The sequence below is a fragment of the Leptosomus discolor genome, chromosome Z (assembly GCF_034619465.1).
Source record: "Leptosomus discolor isolate bLepDis1 chromosome Z, bLepDis1.hap2, whole genome shotgun sequence".
Taxonomy (NCBI): domain Eukaryota; kingdom Metazoa; phylum Chordata; class Aves; order Leptosomiformes; family Leptosomidae; genus Leptosomus; species Leptosomus discolor.
In genome coordinates, this window is record NC_141419.1 from 36,969,191 (window position 1) to 36,990,127 (window position 20,937).

Here is a 20,937-nt window from a genome sequence, read left to right on the forward strand (position 1 = left end):
CATGTACGACGGAGAATTTAAAACACGTTGAGTCAGAAGGTTTTGCCTAAAAAATGAGGAAATGTGCTGTGAATGTACTTCAGCATCTTTTGTTTTTCCTCCATATAGTTTAAATAAAATCATAATATTAACTACAAACTCTGTGGATATTCACAGAGTCCAGGCCGGCAATAAATTAGTATTATGCAAGTTGTTTTCACAGATAATACAGTCCCTCTTGTATATCTTCAATCGCGCAAAGTTGGTTTTGGAGGGCCTCCTAGAACAGTTAGACCAGGTTGTACTCCTTCAGGTTCAACTGTAGGATCGTGTCCTTGACAGCAGCAAAGACGAAGCGGATATTCTCTGTGTCTGTAGCGCATGTGAAGTGGGAGTAGATAATTTTGTCACTGTCTGGATTCAGGTCTACGAACATCTTCAGGATGAACTCTCGTGCTGCTTGTGCATCCCGTTGTGGCCCTGATAATTAAGAAGAGGAAAGTCAGTTTTCTTAAAAGTCAACTTGTTAGTCCTTTAACAGAAAACAAGAAAGGCTCAGTCTGTGGTCCTCAGGTAAGAAAAGACAGGCAACTTTTAAATTATCAATAGTATCATATAGTGGCTACTCGCTTCCTGGTAGGAACTATGAAAAATAAAGACAGCAGGAAATTTCAGAAGTTCATCCAAGTCAGAGCTATCATGTCAAAGCTGCTCTCTTCCTGCTGACTATCCTCTTTCTTTGGTAAGATAATGTTTAAAACAGATGATTTACAACTGCATGGAATGAAAAACGAAAAATTAGCTATATTAATAAATTTTTTAAAATGTTAATAGAATTGGTGAATGTTCAGTCTACACCTACTATATTTAAATTATAATTAAATTATTTTAGCACTGCAACATTTACTAGTTTTATGAGGTTTATGGTAGCGTAATGAAGTTACATTCCCAGTTGGTCTGACAGTAGAACTTAATAGTCACCAACAGAACTTAATTTACTTCAGTGATAAAATATACACGCTCTCCAGCTGAAGGCGTTTGACTGCAAAGGGCTTACGTTCTAACAAATCACTTGTTACCTAAATTATGTATGGTAATGATCATACCAGATCTAAATTAAGGTTGTCATTCTCAGAAGGACAGAGAGTCTATGGAACCAAACCACATGTTCAGCCTTACAGAAGAGAGAAGGTAAAGTAATGAATTCCAGCCTGGAACAGTGAGGATTCATTCATGTTCACAGCCAAAAGAGCAGCACAGAAGCAAGAACATTAGCCCCAAGCTGCTGAATTCTGTTCCATTATTCCAGTGCCATTTCTGAAGGCCATTACCGCTTTGCTCCCCTGTTTCTGGAATGTGGGTTTCTACAGAACACGCATGTTTTCTGTGCTGCCTCCTCCTCCTAGTTTCTTCATTAGTCCTGTTCTCACATGGCTATATAAATACCAGCACTCAGCTGTTATATGTAGCTCTGTCCTTCAGAGGGGGATAGCACATGCCCACATATTTTTCAACAACTGCATAATAAACCTTATTTTTAATACTTCAAAAGCTTACAATTGCTAACATTTCCAATTTGGATAACTCTATAAAATTTAGGTAGGGAACACATGGAAGAGAAATCACATACTTTCCAATGAGCTGCAAATCCAAGTGGAAGGGAAGTAAGATTCTGCAACACATGGGTGTATGCACATGAACATGTATGTACATACATACTCATATACAGATGACACATTTCCTGACATTTAGGATGTAAACAGATCATAAGGTCTCTGAAGAGGACAGAGGACTGTTCAACACTTCTACAGCTTCTAAAACACAACAGGCTCCAGCCTATGACTTGGTCACCCAGACTCAACAGAAACAGCAGCACCAATAAGTCTCATACTATCAGTACTTGTGAAGAAAATTCTTAGACTTTCAAAGACAAAGATTTCTTCAAAATACAACACTTACTGTTTTAAACAACTTCCTAGAATTTTGTTGAACATTTCCACAGTAGCTAGACACAGTGCTCTCAAAATCTACTGCACTACTCAAAGCCTGTATCCAAATTTGCTTACCTAATCACACCTCTACTGACTACCTTGTAATTTAAACATTTCATTTGACTGAAGTTCAAGTATGGAAATTGAGATTAGAAAGAATGTATATGACCTCAGGAATTTAGGAAAAAAATGAATGAGTCAACGTTAAATTTAGATTGCAAAGTGGATGTGATCTAAGTAATATGGAGACTCGGAAAAGAACTGCCATATAAATCAGTAGGTTTCTTGTCCATTGCTCCCTAATCAGCAGTTTTCAAAGAGTCTCTACATGATACATTCAAGATCTAAATAAGAAGTACTACATCAACATTTTTCTCTTCTTTTCCTCCCAACTACAGCCCCTCTGTCTTTGTCCCCTCTGCCTCTCTCAGCTCTTCATTCTAGTCTGTGAGTTGGTCTTCTAGTACTAGCCAAGCAAGGATGTCTTCATGTGATACACTGACCCCTGAGCATGCCCCAGTTCTCCTTCCAATGCTGTTACAACACACTGTGCAACTGAACTGCTTAGCTTAATTTAATCAGTCCCATTTGCCATCCTGGCTAGCCGTTCCCATCCCTATGATACTTTCTCCCTTGTGCAGGAAAATGGATGGGAGAAGTGATCCAGCTGAAAAGCACCTAATTCCAATCCCTTCCTCAGATCTTCACACCTCCCACATCCCAAGTGTGCTGGGCAGAAGAGGGGACCGCACAGTGACCTCTGCAAGCCACGGACCCCACCCTGCCACCACAAGAAATAACAACAAACCACAACCTTGTCTATGGAGTTAGGTCCAGCAAGATCTGCAGAATTAAAAGACAAAGACTGGAAGACTTCTAGGTCTTGACTTCAACAGCCCTACCAGTCCCTAACCCTTTTCACCCTCATCAATGGCAAAGGACAGGAGAAACAGGCTTTCTCTGAGCTGAGTGGTCGGGCTTTGGTTTGGTTTGGTTTGGTTTTGTTTTTTTCCTGGACAAGCATTTCACACAGGCTTTATCGTCACTTGAGCAGTGGAAACAGAGCAGACTGTAGAGTCTTCTCACCTTCAGGATGTCATCCAGGGAACTTGTTACACAAAGTAAACTCAAAAGATTCAGCAATTTTTATTCAACTGCTAGTTCTCTTCTGAATAGCACTACAAAACTACACTTACACTGACTCATAAATAATACAGTCTGATCCTTCAGGCTGTTCACTGTTTCCTTCCCCTTAAACAGGAAACAAAATGAACAAAATGTACATTTTTCCTATTATTACTTTCCACATTTGAACACGAGAGATGTAATCTTTTATTCAGGTTTCAAATCTGTTATTCATTTCCTGGTGGGACAAAACAGAATTTCTTTTTTTAAAACAGAAGCATTTAGTTCTTTAGACCTCTTATTATGAGTTTGATTTTTCTGTTACCAAGGCCTCCACTCAGTTGCCTCAAAATACGTAGCTTTTTACCTCAGGAGAACTTTTTGAAAGTACAGTTTTAGTAGAAACAGCCGTACAATCCACATAATTTTTTTACGGACAAGCACATTAAGCCTCACATAAATAATGTAAAATGAAAATAAAGTAAAAAAAGAGGTATAATAGAAGGGTGGAAGGAGTGGTACCAGTTTCTCAGATATTCAGCCTTATATGAAACCAAACCTCAAAAAACCAAGAGTATGGAAAGCAATGTGTAAAAGTGAGGAATGCATTTCTATTTCCTTTTAGCTTTTGTTCTTCAGTTCAAACCCTCGCCCCAACTTATGAAAAAGGACAGAATGTGGTTCAATGCCAGTATGAGAATACTCACCTAAAAGTCACCAATTTCCCATGAAAGGTTCTGCCATCCTACCCACAATTAATTACAACATAAAATGAAATCCTAGCAGTCTAAAAAAATACCACAAGAGTTCAATCATATTTTTAAAATTTAGATGATTAAAAATCGCAAAAAAACCTTTCTTTGTGTTTTTAAAGAGCAAAATATATCAAAGGATGTATCTGTCTGGCATTTGGACAAAGCTATTAAAATTTGTCATTACTGCATTGTAAAGAGAGCATGAGCTCTGATGTCATTATACTTACCGTCATACTCTGGAAAATAATCAACTAGGTGGGAGTACATAATTTTCTCCTCTAAGAGATCTTTTTTATTTAAGAACAGAATGACTGAAGAGTTCTGGAACCATGGATATGTGATAATTGTCCTAAAGAGTGCTTTGCTTTCTTCCATTCGATTCTGGAATAAAAAACAGAGCAGAATTTTGGTGATCATGAAAATAATTTATTTTTTTTAAAAAATAAATTCATGTAATTTCACTTTATTTGGTAAATAGATACATTTCATTTTTTTTCACCTTCTTTCCAACATGCAACGTTCAAGTAATTAAATTACAGTTAATAAGTAAGCAGCTAATTAAATTTGCAGACATTTTCCTTTTACAAATTAAATTGCTCAAGTATAAGTATTCTTTAAAACACAGGTCACGAACATGAAAGGTGTTAAGAAGTACATTTCTAAAGTCTGAGCATGCACAGTTATGACCAGACAACAAACTGGTGGGTATTGAAATGCATGCAATTCATGGTAGGGACGAGTGTCCCACAAGAAGACATAACAAGCAACTCAAGGTTTAAGAACATTATTTATTTTATAGGCCTTTCCCAAAATTTAAGTGCAGAGTTGCGTAATTCTTAAAAAAGATCAGCTTTAAAATAGCTGCAAGTGAATTTGGAACCTGAGAACATTTTGTCAACACCAAAAGCTTATGACATAAAATCTTAAAAACCTGTAAATTGCTAAATTTGTTTCTAACATCATGGGGCTAGCCTTTACTGTAATTGCTTAACTGCTCCTGAAAATCACATTGCATTATAGCCGAAATGTGACACCTACAGTTCTATTTGTAACACTTTTCTGCTGTTGTAAAATTATGTTATGATTTGATATAGTTCTGAAGAACTGTTAGGCTGACGTGACGTGGGGTTGACACAGAGTCAGAACAAATTGAGTTGAAAACAAAGAAATTAACTTACTCTTTTCATTATTATTACTTAAAGCTGCAGGCCCCTGAAAAAAAAATCTTTCACCATCAAATGGGGCTCCAGAGAACAACAGCAAGGCAGTCAAACATCTCAATTCTGCCATTGCTGAGCCATACAACAACCTGTCAGGTAACTCAAACAGTTTTGCAATAAGTGTGTATCTTTACTTGCATTAATTTGCATTTTAAAGAGATGAATATAAACATGAAGAATAGGCACTTTAAAAAAACCAAACAAACAACCCAAAGGCAAACCTTAAAAAATTTCCATTTTGTAGAAGTTGATGGTTTGGTCTCTTATGTCAGCACAGAAACTTCAAGCAATTTATAAAACTTTAACACATGCTGGAGCGGTGGGTGAAAGTAAATAGCTGGATTTATAGACTGAGAATCTAATGCAGAGCAGTAAAACCTCTGCTTTCTGGAAGTCAGTTCTTATGACTCACATTGATTTCAATGGTACCAGGACTTCATTCAGAAAGGAGAAAAATGGAAATGCCAACAGAGATGAGCATAAAACCTAAGTCCTTACACTAACTGTTAATCAGACCATGTTTTCATCTCAAGTTTCTATATAGACTTATCTAAACAAGGCCTTAAAGAAAGGCAATGGGAACTACACAGGATAGTTTTCACTTTTACACCTTAATGAAAAAGAAGGCAATGTAAACTTACAAACTACTGTTTAAATTATATTATTTACCTAAACTCATTAACATTTGGTGTCTTCTAATGTGACACTCGGAACGTGACAGCATGAGTCAATTAGCAGTGTTCTTTCACAGTAAATTTATAAGCTACTGAAAACTTCTCAGTAAGAAAACTGGACAGAAAACATGCAGAAATTACTCATCTACAGTTCCTGCTTTTCACAAAAACTCTTCAAGAGGGCTACAACATTTTCATCTATAAAGCTGACTTTTTTTCCATGTACATAACACAGAATTGCAAAGACAAAATAAATAAATTGGTCTGGATAAATTTATGACCCTTCCTACAGGAAGCTCAAGAAAACTGTGTTTTGCAAACACTGTTATTAGACCCAAAGCACATTATTATTTTCTGTTTGAAAGGGATGCCAAACAAGATGAAGCAGAAAAGGTACGCAGACTAAAACTACATTACCATCATGCCTAAAAGAATTTCTGACAACCTATCAGGCAAAACATTAACTCTGTAAGTGCTGCATATGATAAAAATACCAGGAAACATACACAATAAAGACCAAAATACTGTGTCTTCAACGTCCTTTCACACTTGATTTGAGGCATCTGACTTAAATCTCCCCTTGATGAGATACCTACTAAGGATTCCACTCAACAGACAGATCAGAGATGAAGCAAGTTTCCATAATTTCAAAGATAGTTCAATTAATTCGAAACCAATCTGGGATGCCAAAAAAGGATACTGCTAAGAAGGCACTGTAAAAGAGCTGCTTCAGAAAAAAATAATGTTCTATCAACAGAAATAATTACAGCCTTGAGAAATTTATAAAAGTGGTAAATATGTGCAGTCTAACAAAACTGAAAGAAATGATCAACTGCTTTAGAAAAAATACATAGTTCAGGATGCAAGTAACTAAGTTCAACAAAACACTACCAGATTATCCCACCCTCATCCGCTTCACTGTGTTCTTTAGTATAGACAAAGCTCCATTTCAAACAGAAGCCACCTGCCTCCAAAAGTCATTCAGTTAACGATACTTCCAGGAAGAGCCAGGCTAAATCTGAATCTATTCCTAATTTTAAAGAGGTTTTGAAGAGACAACAGCAGTAGACTGTTGCCTTGCTAACTTTGTATTACATTATTCAACAAAATTAACTGGAAGTCAGAGAATTATGGGAAATGATAAAAAAAGCACATTACATTGCCAGAGCCCACTGAAGTAGAATGATTTCTCATGGTACAAGGATCTTGTCCTGTACAGTTGTACCAGATGAGTATATTGGGAAGGTAAGACAGTAAAGTCTTGCACACCAAATGTAGCTCTGAGAACATTAACTGTCTCGGTATAGGGATTATTTCAGAGTGTACATCACTACAGAACAGCTTTTACTGTGCCTTCATCTGCAGAATGAAGCAAACAGCAGGGATTAAGGCATTAGGCAGGCTGCAGACACATTTTCTAAGGTGTTGGCAAAGGATGACAAGCTGTCCAAATCAGTTAAGAAAAACACCACTCTCCTTAACATCCATAACTGACAGGTCTATGAATTTCCATGATCCTTCTCAAGAAAAGACCACGCAGTGCTATGTTCTGCCCTTACAACAAGCATGGAAAAAAGACTCCGGATATCGCTGGTTATCTTCTCTGAATGTATGTCACATTGCAATGCTCCACAGACAACTATGCCTTCACAAAAGACACATGTAATAAGATGGTACTGCTAGAATTTTAAAAGGTCAGATTAGTCAAGTCCAGGGATTCAAGGCAGATTTTGTATCTGTATTTAACAAGGGTCTTCCAAAGCCTCGTGAATATATTAATGAAGAAAACTCCTTTTCAGTTCATTGTACGACACACGTAAAATTATGTATATATTATTAAATGACTGCTATGGTAAATGCCATTTCACTGGAAGAAAACTTTAATCTTAGATGCAACAATGTCATGGAGTAATTGTCCATGGGCTTGTCTGTTTTCTCTGATTGTATCAGCTGGTCTAATAAAATTATTGCCTCTTCCTACAGATATTGCTTATTTTAGCATTTGTATCATCCATGGGGATACTCTGAATGAAAAACATCAGTGGTATCTGACAGCACCATAAATTACAGGGCTGTTATTGCAGCCCTACGTCACATTAGCATTGTAGTTTTGAGATCTAAAGGTCAAATCAAGGAAAACCAAAATCCGTAACTGATTGTTAACTCTGGGGTTTGGGGTTTTCTTGTCAGTTCTTTTACAACTTTATTATGCATAGATCTAATAATAATATCATAGATGAAAAGTGAAGAGGACTCAGAAGTGGGGAAAAAAATCTAGTAAACAGATGTCCTAGGTTGAGGTTTTTTCACTAATTTTTTTCTACCTCTTCTTAGTGCCATGAACTGCACTTAGAGTATCAAAGCGTAAGAAAACAAAGTACTTAACATGCCCTAAAGAGAAGACAGATACTCACTGTATATTGACCATACCCCTATCTTCTCTTGGTGTGTAGTCATAACACAATAAAACCTAAAGGGCCTTATCTCTTCTGTTCCCTCTCTGTAACTGCCACCTTCAGGTGAGTGGTTTTCCCATAACTGAGCCCTTCCTTAGCAAGTAAATAAAAATGCTTACCAGTTACCTGAATTATGGGAAATCTCACTCGCTTTTCCCCTTTCCCTATCCTTAAGCGGAAGGTAGACAGATTAAGTTAAATCTCATTAAATACATACTAAACTCTCAACACTTCTTAAAAGCTGTCCCAAAACCCAGCACTGTAAACTTGAAATTAATAGGTATCATTGCAAAAAACAATAAGCCTGTGGCTTCTCTTTTTGAAATTATTCCACGTATTGAATCAAAGCATTTGCTTTTCATGGTTTCTGTTTAACAGAGAAGAGTCACAAAGTTTACAAGAAGGCAAAGGCACGAAAGGAGGACAGAGATGAAATGTTACCGCTTCAATACTAATGGAAAGTGATTGACTTCCTAGGAAAACACTGCAATATATATTTTGAATTTACAGACTGTTTTGTTCAACTTGTCACTAAAAAACTCCTGATAGTTTTAACGAAGAGAGCACAGTCAACTTATGTGGGGGAAGCTGATAAATACCGAACACAAGCTCTGAAGATGAACATTAAGAGAATTAAGTTCTTATGTTACTAACATGTAAAGAAGATGGATTCAGCAAAGTACTTTAGTACAATTCTAACTATAAATATACATGCACCTCTGCAAAGCTACTCCTTTGCTTATCATCAAGCTTAAACAAGATCTTGCTGTCAGATGCTCTGTTAGGAAAGGAGTAAGAAAGTATCATCATATGCTCTCCATTTCTAAGTAGCTCTTCCCAAAAGGCAACCTTCTACATTCTCTGTATTAAGACACTGGGACATTTATATTTTGAGAAGAATTTTGCCTTTATTTCACCAGAAACCACTAATTATAAAATTACAGTTTAGTTCCAAAATCAGACTCTTCATGTAACAGTAACACTACCCCTATCCAATAAAAATTCTGCGTCTGGCTGCCTGGTTGGCTTCTGAGTAGGGGCTAGGTCTACCAGTGGTAAAAACACTACAATTAAGATGACGGCAGTTACTATTACAACTTAAGAGAATACAGAAAGCATGACTACGTACATACATATCAGCCGGGATGCTGCTGTGCTGCTGATACCATTAAGCACCATCCAGTGACTAACAACTCCAGCTTTAAGTTCTTTAAATGTAAACAGCTGTAAGTACTCACACTGACTATCATATATCTTCCACTGAAACATCACTGAAACGACAGCAGAGTATTGACTCTGAAATGCTGACTGGAAGGCATCTCTAGCGCTCATTCAGTTTAGTCTTTTGTTCAAGTAGGACTACCGACACATGGGAGCATGTCAGTCATGGCTCTATCTTGGCAAGTCTTGAAAGCCTGTACAGAGAGAGATTTCAATACCTCTCTGGTCTCCCTGTCCCACTGCTAAACTAACACCAAAGAGAAAAATGTTTCCTAATATACAGCCTGAACTTCCCAAGCCACAATTTCTTATATTGCCTACCTAGAAAAGTTCAGCTCTGCGGCACACCTGCAACTCTTCAAGTACTTGCTGGCAAGTATTAGTGTCCTCTGCATTAGACTGAACAAGCTCAGATCCCTCGCCCTGTCTTCATAGGGTATGGGCTCTGGGCCCTTCATGACTGTCCCAATAGTTCATGTGACCATGATACAGCATTTATAAAACCTTTGCAATTATTTCAGAGAGAAATGGAAAGGAATTGTACTAAGGATGGTGAACAGACATTTTGATATTTTGTCACTCGGATGCATACTCTGCACATGTTTTGCAGGAACTGAAAGACAGCCTAGAGATTTTTAAGTAGATTTTATCTGTTTGAGCAGATACAGCAGTATCAGTGCGGAGTTCACCGTAACAGATTAAACATTCTAATGGCTTCATTATTCCATTTTAGAATGATTCAAGGATTAATCAAAAAATAAGAAGCAATTCATTTTTTGACTAATCAATCCCTGCTTAACCTTTCTTTCATCTCTCTGTTTATCTGATTTCTCAGAGCAAATCAGCTTTTATGGATGTCATGGAAGACAAAACAATTTTCGTTCCAGAAGTAAGTTCTCCAACAATACTGCTTATTATTCTCTAAAATTTCTCTTACAACAGGTTTTCTGTTGCTAGTGATAGCTTCTACCATTGCATGCTCACCATTTTCCTTTATTAAACATATACGCAACATCACTGACATATTTTAATCAGCTTAATTAAATGTTTGATAAAATGAAATTTTTGAATTTCTGTTCTGAAAAACACTTAACAGGACGCACTTCTTATCTAAGAAACAGCTTCACATTACAGTATATTTACTGGAAATAGGGATAGGATTACAAGGAACATAGAAGAAGGTCAGCAATGGGGATCTGACTTTCTGTCAGGTGTAATGCAAAGGAAGCCTTGACAAACGAAACGAGACACTGTCAGTCTTTAAAAAGAGGACAGGAACAGGAGGGAGCAGGCAGTATTCAATAGTTTAAGTACTTGATCTGATTTTATGAGCCAGCTCTACCTCACCAAATTGCTCCCAGTACAATCTTATTTCAGCTTCTATGGAAAACGCTGCAGAAAGAAACTCGTCAATAACTATGTACAGAGATGTGCAGCTGAAGCTGGCTCAAGGCTTTCTCAGTAGCTGACAGCCATTCCCAGCAGTGATGCCAAGCTTCACAGCAATCCCCCTCCAACAGCAGCAGCAGCTTGTTGTGGCCTCCTGGGCTTTGCAGGCAGCTGGCACAAGGAAAATGAGCAGCAGTTTCACTGTTTTCACCATCCCCCAAGATCTGCTGGCCTGGGCAACTTCCCTGTCTGCAGTCAGTCCTGAATTGCATGAAGACATATTGATATCGTCGGCTATGGCTCTGTTTTTCTTTTTATGATACACAGATGCCAGCATAAAATTCTCTCAACCTCCACACAACCCGACAGTCACCACTCCAATGTAAAAATACCATCATGAGACACAGAACAAAAAAATACAACAGACAAACTCCACAAGTGAATAGAAATTTGTCAACTATAAACAGATCATGTAATCTTGGACAAGGTTATTCCAATTTCTTATTAAACATCAAGAAAAAACACTGTACTTACTCACAAGTCATGGGACTGTCCAGTTTTATGACTACAAACATGGTTTTATGAACCATAAATAAAAATAAAATGAAATATCATTCTACCATGTACCTCTTCCTACATGAAAGATTTTACAATTTTAAGTTTTTGTATGATCGTTAAACGTTAACACAAATAACTAGGCATACAAACCAAGTTTTCTCACATTTTTACCCAAATGCAAACTCTTACTCTTCCTCATTTTTTAACAGAGAAAAACCAGTATACTTCCTCCCACTTTTTAAAAAAAAATTCCATACTTTCACTTTTCATGTTAAAATGATGGATTTCTAGTTTGGATTTATATATTGAAAATCTCTTTGCTATCTGTTCCTCTGGAATAATACGTAATTAACTCCTAGAATTACAGAAACAGTAGAATTGGCATAATGTATAAGCACTAGACTCTTAAGAAGTCAAATCCTGAAAAATAACTGAAGATGGCTAAAATAACATTTAAAAGCTGTATTAGCTGGTACCAGTGAAGGGAAAGCAGCATTTCTCAGCTAACAAACATAGTGCTTTGGCAGAAAAGACCAAGTACAATAGGTAATATGAAACAATACAGAGGCAGTAGTGGAGTTTCACCCTTTACCTTCTTTATAATTTACGATTGTCTAGAGTGGCATCTAGTGGGCACACTGTAACTCACATACTGAACGAAAAATGTAATTAGTTTTCGTCTTAAAAATTGTTAGTAATTTAAACAGTGTCTGTTAACAAAATTTCACAAATTTTGAGGAACTGAATCTTGTTGAAATGATGCGAGAAGGTGGTGAGGTGGTAAATGAGATGCATTTTTCAGTCAATAACTTGCACTGTCTATACAACTATGTTTATGCTGGTAACAAATGTTCGAGTGAGCGGGCATTCAGAGACAGTAATTATAGAAGAGGAGATACTAACACAAGAGGGCTTCAAAAAAAAAAAGCAGGGCTTAGTATTTCAGAAGTTGTTCAGTACCACAGTAATGGACTCTATTATTTTACCTCATAAAATCTTTTGCATGTGAACGGTTTTTGTGCAAAAGTCTATATTAATTAAGAATGTCTCCATTCTCCAAATATGACTCAGCAATTATTTAAGCAGAAGCACTGTCCGGCTGCACAGAAAGACCTACAGTATATTCCTTGGCTGGAAATTTTAACAGAGCTGCTACATGAAACCTGGGAAACAACAGGAAATCAGGAAGTGGGAGGTCAGTGGAGACTACTCCACTATGTAAAAAAGTTAAATACAGTATCAAAACTGGAAGCACTTCAGACTTTTGCTACCAGTATGAAGTATGATCCTGCAGCTAAACTGCTGTAACTAGCCGTCTAAGAAAAAAACTGCAACGGTTGTACATTTTGATGAGTAACTCAAATGCAGCAAGAGACAACTTCAAACACAGAGCTCAGGAACAATTCCTTTATTTTCTTCACTGGTCTTTAACCTTTCTGCAAACTAGCCTGACAAAAAAAGAACAGCTGGTAGAGGACTGGAAAGACATCTCTGTAGATAAGAACTGCATTTTTAAATCACTTAGGCAAAGAACTCTCACCTCTCCAACAACTTAAATATCCAACACTGCACTCGCAAATATATGGCAATTTTATGTACCCAGCACGGGGAAAGATTAACCAAATGAACCCGAAATCCATCAAATCAACATGTTCAACAACCGTCAAAGCACAAAAATACTGTCCAAAAAAAGTGGTCCAAGAAGTGGTCAATAAAAACATCATCCAAATGTTGCTGCCAAGTATTTTTTAAACAAAGAAATGTCTGTCAAATTAATTTTGATGAAACAATATGAATGCCAGAATAACCAGTTTTTCATGAATACCTACATATTTTTGAAGAAAAATAGGTGAAAATATTTTAAAATCAAATTGTCATTAAAAAAGGTATACTTCTGGACAGTTTTGACACTGCTTATTGAAAAAACTAAGTGGCAGTTGTCTTTGCCAGTAATTGCTGCCAATAGCAACATTTACCAGCAGCATTTCTGGCAGCCTCTGCAAGTGAGTTCACAATCATTCAACCTCCCATTTCCATTATGAACCACCCACTTTAACAAAAGAGAGAAGCTCTGGCTCTTCCTTATGCAAATGCTTTCCAGTACTGACACTTTACATTCAAAAGGTTCTTTACCCACAAACCAAAAAAAATACATATGCATACGTGTGAACAGGTATGAACAGATATAATACATACAGCAACAAGGTTTGGCACAGCTTGTTAACATGTTATTTTTTCTAGTTTCCAAATAAACAATGAGTTCTGGAGATTTCCTTTCACATGAAAATAACATTATTAAATAATTATAGAGACCATCTGAGGATTTTAATTCTATCTAGGAGTTCTTATTATGCCTCTGCCCTATGCTCAATTGTTCTGGATTGCTGAATGCTGATGAAAAAAAGACAACTAAAGTATTAGGTTTATACACGATGCAGAAAAAGAGAAGTGCTCTGATCTGAACATTGTTTTCTTTCAGCCTTCATGCTAAGCCATGCAGGACTAGCCTTCGAATAACGAACACAAAGTGCTGGAAGAGAAGTGGAAGCATGCCCAGACGTCAACAGCAAGATAGTTCTGACAAAAAAATGAAATACATGCTCAGATAATTGCCTCCATAAAGAGTGAAAGTGTTCTGAACTCTGTGGCCTCATGCCGTTGCTTATTTTTGTCCCACATCAAAAGAAAGCACGACTGGAACATTGTACCAATTTGTCATCTGTTAACAGATTGCACTGACGGACAGCACAGAAGTTCCATCTAGGCGTTGGATACTTATCTATTTTGCAGATTTATTTTGTCCAGATTCAAAACATGAGCAGGTATGCCTGCATCTACACACCTGTACACACACACACAAAAATGAGTTCACAGTAAAAAAACCTATCTTGGGTTTCATGTAATTATTTTCATGTAATTTTAATACGTTACACTTTAACTGTGATATTTTTTTAACTAACCAAGCAACGTTGATCCTTCCTACTTGGGACAACCTAAGAATAACAAAATTTTCCATCAATCAAAAGAATTGGCATCTTTGCACAGTGCCTTTATTCAGTACTTGAAGCACAGAAACATCACAGAAAACCATGCTACAAAGTTCCTTCAGTTTCAGTTTGCAGCTGTGGCTGAGTCCTAATTTTCTAAATATCCTGCTTTGCCTTCATGCTAGTGTTAATTCTGATAAAATGGCAAGACAATTCTTCAGTGTAAATGAAGTACTGTGCAGGCAACTACATTAATTCAGATATCCAAACAAATAAAGCAGGGTTTTAAAGAAGCTACAGCAAAACCTTATGTCATGACCACAAAGATAGTCCCCAAACAAATGAAAAAATTTCTTTCACTTGTCAAACTATGATTTTTCTACTTAAAAATCACAAAAGAATTTATGTTGGAAAGGACCTGTGGAAGTCATCTGCTCCAACTCCTTGCTTCCAGCAGGACTAACTTTGTCATTATATCAGGTTGCTCATGGTCGTGTCCAGTCAAGCTTCGAACACCTCTCTCCAAGATGGAGAGCCTACCCCTCTAAGCAACCAATTCTGCTTCTCTTACTCATATGTAACTCTCATCTTTCAGCCTCTGTGATCTATGAACACCAAGCTAAACACAGCTCTACTGAGGGCCACTGTATTTACAGCCTATTAAGTCACTAGCAGTTTTAACGATCCCCTGGTGGTAATGTTTTGGACAAAGCATTTTTAAGAACAACTGTCTGCCCAGATTATCTAGCTCCACACTGCTTCCAAAACGGACTCCACCAGTCACATGTCCCTTCTTCCTTCCATCTCTCCTGTTCCACTTGTCTGATTACCCCCTTGAACTCCTGCAAAGTTTGTGCAATGGCTTCTGGAAATGTCGCTTGAGTCACTTCCAGATCTACTGGTTCTGTTCACATCTCAAAATTGCTAGTGCCATGCAAACGTCTGCTACTGGTAAATGAACCTGCCATTCTTCATTTCAGAAACCTGGAAGACTTGATGGGGCATCACAGCTGTACTTTGCCCCTAAGTAACAGCCACTGCTTTAGAAGTTTATAAACTCAGGATAAATCTGTAAGACAATGGGATGCTGAACACAGAATGAGAGAGCATCAAGTTACAGCAGCAGAATTCTCAACAGTGCAAGTGGCAGTCTTCACACAACTCTGGCTGCTACACCACTGTACACTGCACAGCAGCAACTTTCTGGGAAACTCTTTTCAGTTCAGAATGAGGAGAATGCTAACACATACAAAAGTATTTCTTGGAATATTTTAAAAATTACTGATCAAGACTGGCACAAAAAAGATTCAATCTGGTTACCATATCAGGTTAGATGATGCAGGTCCTTAAAACAGACAAATCATTTGCTTCCCTGGGATAGGGAAGTGAAAGCCAGTGGACAGATGAACACACGGCAAAACCAGGAAGCTGAGAAAATTACCTTTATGGCATCATTTTTGTGGATGTCTGTTGTGCAATATAGCATTTGTCAAGATCACAGAGAAGATAGATCCTAGACAATATTTTAACAAGTGTGAAAGAAGGACACGCAGGAAGCAATGGCAATGTTAGGCACAGCTTGAATCCTAGGCATGTCTCTAGGACTTCTTAAGCCAAGGAATCAACTTTGCGATTATTTTAAAAACTCAGAATTCACAAGCCATTCCAGCCTCCTTCATACTTCACAAACATTTGCAGCAAGAACTGCAATCTGGGATCAAACCTGTAAATACATGAATTATAAGGAGGTTGCATTTTCTATAAAATTTTAATGCAAATCAGATGACAACTCACGAGGATTAAAGGGAAAGGAACGAAATACTGGTTTAAGAGAAAGTCAGTTACACATTATTTGTTAAAACTAACAATTTTGGCTGCACCTAAATCACATAATTTATTAAAACATAGTACAAGCTTTATAAAAAACCTCTAAAACAAATAAAAGCTAAAAAAAAAAGTTTTAAACCAAAAGCTTTTTTAAAAAAAGAGCAGTATTCTACTTGTCAGTAGAACCAATAACGGTTCTTAATAAACCTCTTAAAAGGGTTGCAAATTACCTGTCTGGACAGGATATATAAATGAATCAGACCTTAACAGTAAAATTGGTTCTATTTGTTTTGTTATTCAAGGCCAGTGAAAACCCTGCAAAGAAACCACCTGTGAAATACAAGTTTTTAAAGCTATATTAATGTTACTATTTTAACAAAGGAAGAGACAATTTATGATTCTTTTATATGTGGTTTCATTCATCCACAAAAAGAAATTGCTTAACAAGTAAAAAAATTTTAAAAAATTGTTTCTTTAAGGCACAGAGATGCATATATAAGGTATTTGTACATATACAGGATACATAGTATGTTTTATAATACTGGGCATTATTGAAAGTCCTTACTCAAAAGTCAAACTGGAAGGAATATTAGTTGTAAATATTAGCAACAATTATCTCCAATCCTGTTAAAATGTCATGTTACAATTGTATTTCTTTTTTTTAAAAATCACAATGTATCACCTCTTGCCAAAATAATCTAAACTGTCATTCCCCCCCCATTTATTTTGTGCAATGAATGTTCAGAATACTCATACTGATTTACTTCTAAAAATTATCTTTTATCAACAAGTACTTCATTCTGCCCAATGCCTCTGTAGCTTTGTAGCCTCTGATGATACCTCAGGAAAGACAGTATTTGTTTTTCGATAGTTTAAAAAGTTTCAGAATTTCACTTAGCCTATTAATCCATTAATTTAGCTGAACTGAGGAAATTGTATCCTGTCTTTTCTGCTTTTCCTGTGGGAACACAGGAAGAGAAATATCTCTACTTACAAAAAGCCCACATTTTCATAACCACCAAAGACCTATACAAACTATATGAAATCATACACATCTTAAGACTTTCAGCACACTAATGTGGAAGAAAAATATGTACAAACATCAATAAATGCAGTCCTTTATTTTGCAGCTTCCAAGTACTTAACAAGCTCTGCAAAGTTAATGAAAACTTCTTTTTTATCAAGCCAGGTTTTACGGGTATACTGTGATGTCTCTAGTCCTTCCATAACTGCAGGTGGTTACCGGTTCTCTTATAAAGCTGGAACTCATTTTTGCATTTATTGCACTGAGACCATGAGATTTTATATGTTTAGAAGAACTACCTGTGATACATATTTAAATGCAGCATATCCTAGAATATGGACTAACATATTTTATCTACAAAAAAATGCTTTATTTAAGAAAACAAATTGACTTTAAAAATTGAAAAGTTCTAAACTGTGCTTTTTGATAAAACTGCAAATTTCTCCAGATCTGCCGCTATAATTCAGAGCAAAAGCCTGACCTAGACGACATAATGCATCATAAATTAATTTACCACAGATACGTTTTCTTCACTTTTTATTTCACTTCTAATTCTGTCTGACTTTTCTGAAAAAGTGAAAAGGTCAAATATCTGATAATTTAACTTATAACATGTTCCCCTTCATCACATCATATCAGACTGAGGGACGGTTTTCTTAATTTACAGTACTATTAATGTGATTAGTATATTATGTCCTCTGGATCAAATTTTGTCCTCATTTCCACCAACGAATCTTGACAGTCTTAGTGTTTTATTAAGGCCAGAATGTGGAACAGTTAGCAATCTCTCCTTTTACATGTATTTAAGAAGAGAAAGACATTTTAAAACTGTACATTATCTGAAATTTTAGAAAGATATGTTTATATACACTGTCCTGGCCAATTCTTCTCATTTTGTATTTATGCACCAAAATCAGATGCTTAGTTATGTGCATCTAGACACAATCTAGACTTAGGAGAAATTACATTGTTTCTGAGTATCATCTGTTAGAGGAATCATAGTTAGAACACAGCTGGGCAGCGACACGTGCTTTTCTTCAGGACCAAAGCCCCCACCTCTTTAGCCGCAGATCTCTGTCATGGGAGTGCAATTTTATGGATGTATCATTTAGGAACAATCATACACGAGACTCTCAATAACAGGCAGTCTGAATACTTTTCTTATTTTCTATGTATGATGTCCCCTTACAGAGTAGCTATAATATATTCCTCAGAACTTTTAACATTTAACTCCTCTAAGGGCATGAGGACAGAAACAGTTCCCAGCTCAATCCTGCATAAATCCAGTGAGAAAAGTCCTTGAGAGACACTAGCAAAGCCTCTCAACTCAGTATAGCCTCATCTGATTTATAATCCAAATGTATTTTTCTTGAATAAGCTAAACAAGGGAAGAAATGGATTTACAATTGAGAGTCTACCAGGCATCACATTTTGAAATACAAATCAAGAGTCTTAAGTGCTCTAAACCAGTCTCATAATGATGAAGGGTCATATAAACACACAAGCACTGAATGGCAAATAATAACTCTTACAGATTTGTTTACTCATGAAAATGAGATTAATGAAAAAATGTATTTACTAAGAAGAATGCCACATATGATTAAAAAGTATAGTTTTCTTTGTAAAAACATACTACGAAGACAAAGACTTCAGGCAGTAACATGCAGTGGACTAATTACAAAAAGAAAGTAGGCCATCTTACAAAAATCATACTCTTTAATCAGGCCATGAAAGCAATGCAAAGGGAGCAGCAGAACACTACAAGTTGTCGAGTCAGATCTTTAATTTCAGTAAGAGGCACACAGATCAAAGAAGCATTAGATTCTATCATAGTATCACACTGATGGCATACATATGAAGAAAGTAGGGCACTTACACACACTCTCTCACTCTGTTGCTAAAATTTTAGTACTGTTTCACACTTTAAAGGTAAGTGCGAAAAGATCTCTTGGCTGATTACCGAAGTCTCCAAGTTAAATTACTGTCTTCTCTACTGAGCTTGTCATACCCCAGTGAAGAACAAAAAAAATTTAGGGGATAAATTTCTTAATTCAAGGTGTCAACTAACACATTTCAAACCTTTCCCCATATTTCTGCCACACTCACATTCTAACAAACTACGCTTTGTTTTATGTGGAACAAATAAACCCATTCTTCTCTCGTGCGTTCTGCGACTGCCCTGTTCAGAGATACAGGGGAGGGAAAAGGAAGGGAAGCACACCCTGGTATACCAACAAATTTAGACAGACAGGTCACAGCTTACAGAAAGCCAATACTAAGCTTCCCAGATGGGTGTTTAGCTCTAGGACAGTCTGGATCCATCCCAGAGCTAAAGTAACACAGATCTAATGCTGCCAGAAAGCGCTACTAGGGTATGTATGTATGACTTGAAAAGAAAAAACGTTTTGACTTAAAGTTATGAACTTGTAAACTGAAACACAAAAAGATTCAGAAGTTTTCCACTGTTGTTCATAAGAAACATAAATAGTTTAGCAGTAAGGTGGAAGAACCATCTCCAAGACAATGAGGAGTTTTACAGCTTTTGCCTCCACAAACTGTTTCAAAAGTGAAAACTTGAAAAATCAAAACAGTCATATGAGTAAAGCTATCTTTTTCATCATAGTTGAAAGGTAGTTATAGAAAAAGCTATCACAATTTTAGGCATCACTTCAGTCACTGGACAGCCCAAAACACAAAGGAAATCTTCAGTCAGATGTTCTATTCAGTTCACAACACCTGAACCTTTTCAGCTTACGAGAACACAGAACAAGACTATATACTTCAAATGATGCAGCCTAGGAAGATACTACTCTGTCTCCTACAGTAGTGATGCTCTAAGTCATGATCCACACACTGTTACCTGTCAAAGCACAGCAAGGGTCTGAGCAAGCTGCCTAACTACACTTAATGGGGAACCAGCATGTGGTAAACCTCTCCCTGTGACAGTTCCTATGAGAACCTTGCCCTATGAGAAAGACAGTATGAAAACACAGTGATAAACAGCTAACATCAGAAGTCTAGAAATTTATTTTGGATAGTTAGAATAGTATTTGAAAATTATCGTAACTAATTTGTCTTAATGTGATTTCCAATATATTTTGCTTTGACTTACATAATTAAAATGCTTAATACTTCTGTGTTGACTTTGTGGCTACAAAAGAACAATGCAAACAGAAAAAGACAGAACCAGACATTCCTGGCTTGGCTTGAAACAAGTAAAGTCTGGCTGAGGTCTCTTTTTATCTACCTGTGTCTAGCTTCCAAAATTACAGAGATGAAGTTGGTACAGATTACATCATAATTTTTGTAAATTCAGCTTTGAACTATATAGTTGATGATATAACTAACGTAATGATATTTTTCTTTTATGGAAACACTATAAATGTGACAGCTTTCAGAGCTCCTAGACTACAGTAAAAATGGACCCTGAAGAAAATTCAGTATACAAACATCAACGTCCATGGATACCAGTTTTACCTTCCTGTGTCAACTATTCTCTTGAACAGTGAAATCAACATGTATACAGCCATGAAGAACATTAAAATGTTTTCTTTTTTTCACGTAACTCTTGTTAAGTATGTGTTAAAAGACTTGCACAGGACAGTGTCAGTGAGTAACTCATAAAAGTTTTATGAGTAACTTAAAATAGTCCTCAGGAAAGACAAAAAAAATCTAAACATTAAATAACCTCCCTATTCTCTAAAACTGCATTCAAAATACTGGATACGAGT

At 36.6% G+C, this 20,937-nt stretch overlaps 1 protein-coding gene across 1 annotated transcript in view; it reads right to left on the minus strand.

Annotated features, from left to right (window-relative positions):
- Positions 1-268: 268 nt before the first annotated feature.
- The window catches only part of LOC104351546 (guanine nucleotide-binding protein G(q) subunit alpha), a 130,995-nt gene continuing 110,326 nt past the window's right edge, over positions 269-20,937 (minus strand). The window contains exons 6-7 of the mRNA XM_086479609.1: positions 4,078-4,231; positions 269-459 (exon numbers count right to left, since the gene is read on the minus strand). Coding sequence (XP_086335735.1) covers positions 269-459; positions 4,078-4,231 — 345 coding nt within the window. The remainder of the gene's footprint in view (positions 460-4,077; positions 4,232-20,937) is intronic.